This window comes from Aulonocara sp. 'chitande type north' Nkhata Bay, linkage group LG3, assembly GCF_057382095.1.
Source record: "Aulonocara sp. 'chitande type north' Nkhata Bay isolate Kocher_YH1m ecotype deep benthic linkage group LG3, A_spYH_male_GT1.1, whole genome shotgun sequence".
NCBI classification, from domain to species: domain Eukaryota; kingdom Metazoa; phylum Chordata; class Actinopteri; order Cichliformes; family Cichlidae; genus Aulonocara; species Aulonocara sp. 'chitande type north' Nkhata Bay.
The window spans coordinates 28,410,945-28,414,820 of NC_141346.1; the positions used below are offsets into that span (position 1 = coordinate 28,410,945).

Genomic DNA, 3,876 nt, shown 5'->3' on the forward strand with positions numbered 1-3,876 from the left:
TATCGCGATATATTCTTTTCTTCTGTATAACGTATTTTCCACACTATAAGGCACACTTAAAATCCTTTCATTTTCTCAAAAATCGAAGACAGAAAACTAAACAGCAGTGGCGTTTGAGGGGTTACTGAAGTTGGACTACCTGGTATATAATGTTGTGCTACGTGATTGCTAGCGACACAGCTATGTTAGCATAACATTAGCACAGTGAAGCTGGAGGATGAACGCCAACTTTTTTTTCCACTCATTAAAATTTAACGTGAGGGATTCTGGTGGTCAGGGACAAATGCAATCGCATAGCAGGATGCTATACACGGGGCAAACTTCAGTCAGGAGAACAACTGAGATTATTCATCCACAATACAAGGTTAGTTATTAATATACTGCAACAACATGGGAATAGAGCCGCTGCGAGAGAATTCAACATTAATGAATCAATGTTACGGAAGTGGAGGAAGCGCAGTTTTTGGCTTTCCCCATATTTCAAAAGTGCTTCATCTCTTTGCTATGACTGTCAGCATAATTTGCAGATGATAATGGTTGTAGCCGCTGCGATGCTTTCGACCAAAACAGGCGCAGCTTGATGACATCATCAACATGCGCTATCGCGATAGAGCGGTATAGTCAAAATCTCTATCGTTGGCCAAATTTATATCGTTTCTATTGTATATCGTTTATATCGTCCACCCCTAATTATAATAGTGTAGCTTATTGGTTAAATTTGAGCACAATGTCATCAGCATGTATTGTGAAATTCAAAGTTGCAGTTTTCTCAGAGATATATAGTGTTTAGACTTGTTGGAATTGAATCTTTTGTCTTTCACTTGGTCTGAACATGTGTCCTTTACAGAACTGATGCCAGTAAAGTGTGTTTTTTCTTTGTTAATAGATGTTTGAAAACGTATGGTGCTTTGAAAAAAAGATTTAGACAAAGAAACTCAGAAACAATTTTCTCATAAACACAATAATTTACAAAATGAAGCAGCACAATGAAAGAAAGTCATCATTTTCAGAAGAAAAGCAGTATGTACAGCAACACTGATCATTACATTTCTATTAATTTAAACTCTGTCACATGTAAATGTTACATTTATAGCACTACCTTATCTTCTGGCTCTTGAACAGATGTTAAATGAAGAGAATCTGCTGGTTAATTATGTCTTACCAAAAAGCTCTGGAGACCCAATGTTTCTTTTCTTCGTTCTTTTCTTTTTTTGTTTTTCCTTAATACAGAATGATTGACAGCAGCCAGACTGACACACATTAGAGCTGTTGCTGTCAGTCCCAGTACAATATAAACTGAGGTTCTTTCCCGACTCTCTTCTCTTGAACTCAGAGTTGGTCTCGGTGGTTGGAGCTGATCAGCAGCTGCTGTAAAAAAGCATAAAATGTAATTGTTGACACTTGCTCGTGTTCATGATCTGGACTTAAAAAAAACCCACAGTTCTCAGCAGGACTCATTCAAGTCTCTCAGTGATATAGAAATAAATTAGTAAATAAATAATGGTAATAATAATATTAATATTAATCATGATAAACTTACCAGTTACGTTGAGTCGACATCTTCCAACACCGAAGCCATAATCAGTGTTGACCTCACACAGGTACAGACCCGAGTCATCAGTCCTGAGTCTGGACAGCTGCAGTCTGATTCGTCCTTCTCTGAGGGCGTCTTTGTCACTCTGGACTCGTCCTGAAAACTTTGCATCCTGAGACTCTGACACCTCAACACCTTCATGGACATGATGCAGGACTGAGAGTTTATCATTGATAAAGAGTTCACAGAGGATGTTGAGAGTTTTGGTGGATCTGTCAGGTTTGGTGGTGAACGTCCACTCCAGTGTGATGTTGTGGTTCTCCTCTGCCTGATAGCAGGTCTGTGTCACATTGACTACAAATGATCCTGTTGAGGAGACAGAGAGGGAAAGAGAGGAGCAGACACACTGAGAACTGGAACAAATCTGTTGTTGAGCTTTATTTGGAGTTCATAAAGTGAAGCTGTAAACGAACCAGAGACACATGAGGTGAGGATGATGAGCAGCAGGATCCTGCAGATCATCTTCTCCCTGTGAGAGGAGATGGAGGTGAAGAGTCATCAACACATGAGGTCAAAGGTCAGTCAGTACAGCTAGAAGAAGAAAAATCTACAGTCTGACTTCATTCACTCATTACAACATCTGATCCTGTTCATTATGCTGATTATTACACTGACTGACCAAAACTACATGAATACTTTCACCTTCGTCTATAAACACACTTCAGTGTAAATAAAATCGTTGTCTTCACAATGTATTTCCTAAAGCGCTGACATTTCTCTTGTTTTTCTTTAGAGAGAAATCATCTACTGAGTTGTCTGTAAATAACTCAGTTCACATTTAAAATCATGAACATATACATCTTTATAATTAAGAGGATAACATTAACAACTCTAAAGTATTTCACTTTTTTTTAGAATAAATTTTTTCTTCTGCTTAAAAAACACAAAATATATCCTGCCACTGTTTCTGTGCAGCTAATAATTGTTATTCTGTACATGTGTTGAGCTACAGCATTTAAAACCCTCTCTTGACATCAGTGTGTAGTGTTTTTATCTTTCATATCTTTTTTAACCTGTTTTTTTATATTTTTACCTTTGCCTTTTCTTGGACTTGTCTCTAACAAAATTTTATGCAAAGGTGAAAAAACATGTGAGGAGGAAGTTTTCCTGTTAAACTTACTGGGTACATTACAGTGAGACACTGACCTGTAAAAAAATATCAGTGTTGTATATTATTATCAGACATCACAGGTAACAAAGCAGAACATTGTCCAACTTAAAAATAAATCAGGTAAAACACATAGTTTTAAAAGAACATCAAGGTTACGTGCACAGTGGTCATGTTTCAAGCCTCCTTAAAATTTCACAAAAAATTATACAGTATCTCACAAAAGTGAGTACATCTCTCACATTTTTGTCAATATTTTGTTATATCTTTTCATGGGACAACATTGAAGATATGACACTTTGATACAATGTAAAAAAGTCAGTGCACAGCTTGTATAACAGTGTAAATTTGATGTCACCTCAAAATAACTAAACATGCAGCCATTTTTTGCCTAAACTGCTGGCAACAAAAGTGACTAAAACCTAAGTTAAAATGTCCAAATTGTGCCCAATTAGCCATTTTCCCTTTTTGGTGTCATGTGACTCGTTAGTGTTACCAGGTCTCAGGTGCAAATGGGAAACAAGTGTGTTAAATTTTGTGTTATTGCTCTCAAACTCTCTAATACTGGTCACTGGAAGTTTAACATGGCGCATCGTGGCAAAGAATTCTCTGAGAATCTGAAAAAGAATTGTTGATCTACATCAGGCGTCCCCAATCCCAGTCCATGAGGGCCTGTGTCCCTGCAGGTTTTAGATATCACCCTGGGTCAACACACCTGAATCACATGATTAGTTCATGCCCAGGCCTCTGGAGAACTTCAGGACATGTCAAGAAGGTAATTTATCCATTCAAATCAGCTGTGATGGATCAAGGGCACATCTAAAACCTGCAGGGACACCGGCCCTCTTGGATTGGGATTGGGGACTCCTGATCTACATAAAGATGGACTAGGCCATAGGCCCCCAATCCCAAAGACAACTGTGTCTGGCCTACAGTCAAGCATGGTGGTAGGATGTCATTGTATGGGGCTGCATGAGTGCTGCTGGCACTAGGGAGTTACAGTTAATTGAGGGAACCTTGAATTGTAACATGTGACATACTCAAGCAAAGCATGATCCCTCCCCTTCAGAAACTGGGCCACAGGGCAGTATTCCAACATGATAGTAATCCAAAAACACACCTCCAAAATTTCCGCTGCCTTTTAAAAAATAAACCGAGGGTAAAAGTACTGGAC

At 38.4% G+C, this 3,876-nt stretch overlaps 1 protein-coding gene across 1 annotated transcript; it reads right to left on the reverse strand.

Moving 5' to 3' along the window:
• Positions 1 to 1,071: 1,071 nt before the first annotated feature.
• On the reverse strand, positions 1,072 to 2,056 carry LOC147335021 (uncharacterized). Its single transcript, XM_086286983.1, has 3 exons — positions 2,008 to 2,056; positions 1,541 to 1,900; positions 1,072 to 1,368 (listed from the first exon to the last, which is right to left on the reverse strand). Exons 1-3 carry the CDS (start codon positions 2,054 to 2,056, stop codon positions 1,148 to 1,150), a joined length of 630 nt encoding a protein of 209 aa, XP_086143109.1. The 3' UTR covers positions 1,072 to 1,147.
• Positions 2,057 to 3,876: the final 1,820 nt, after the last annotated feature.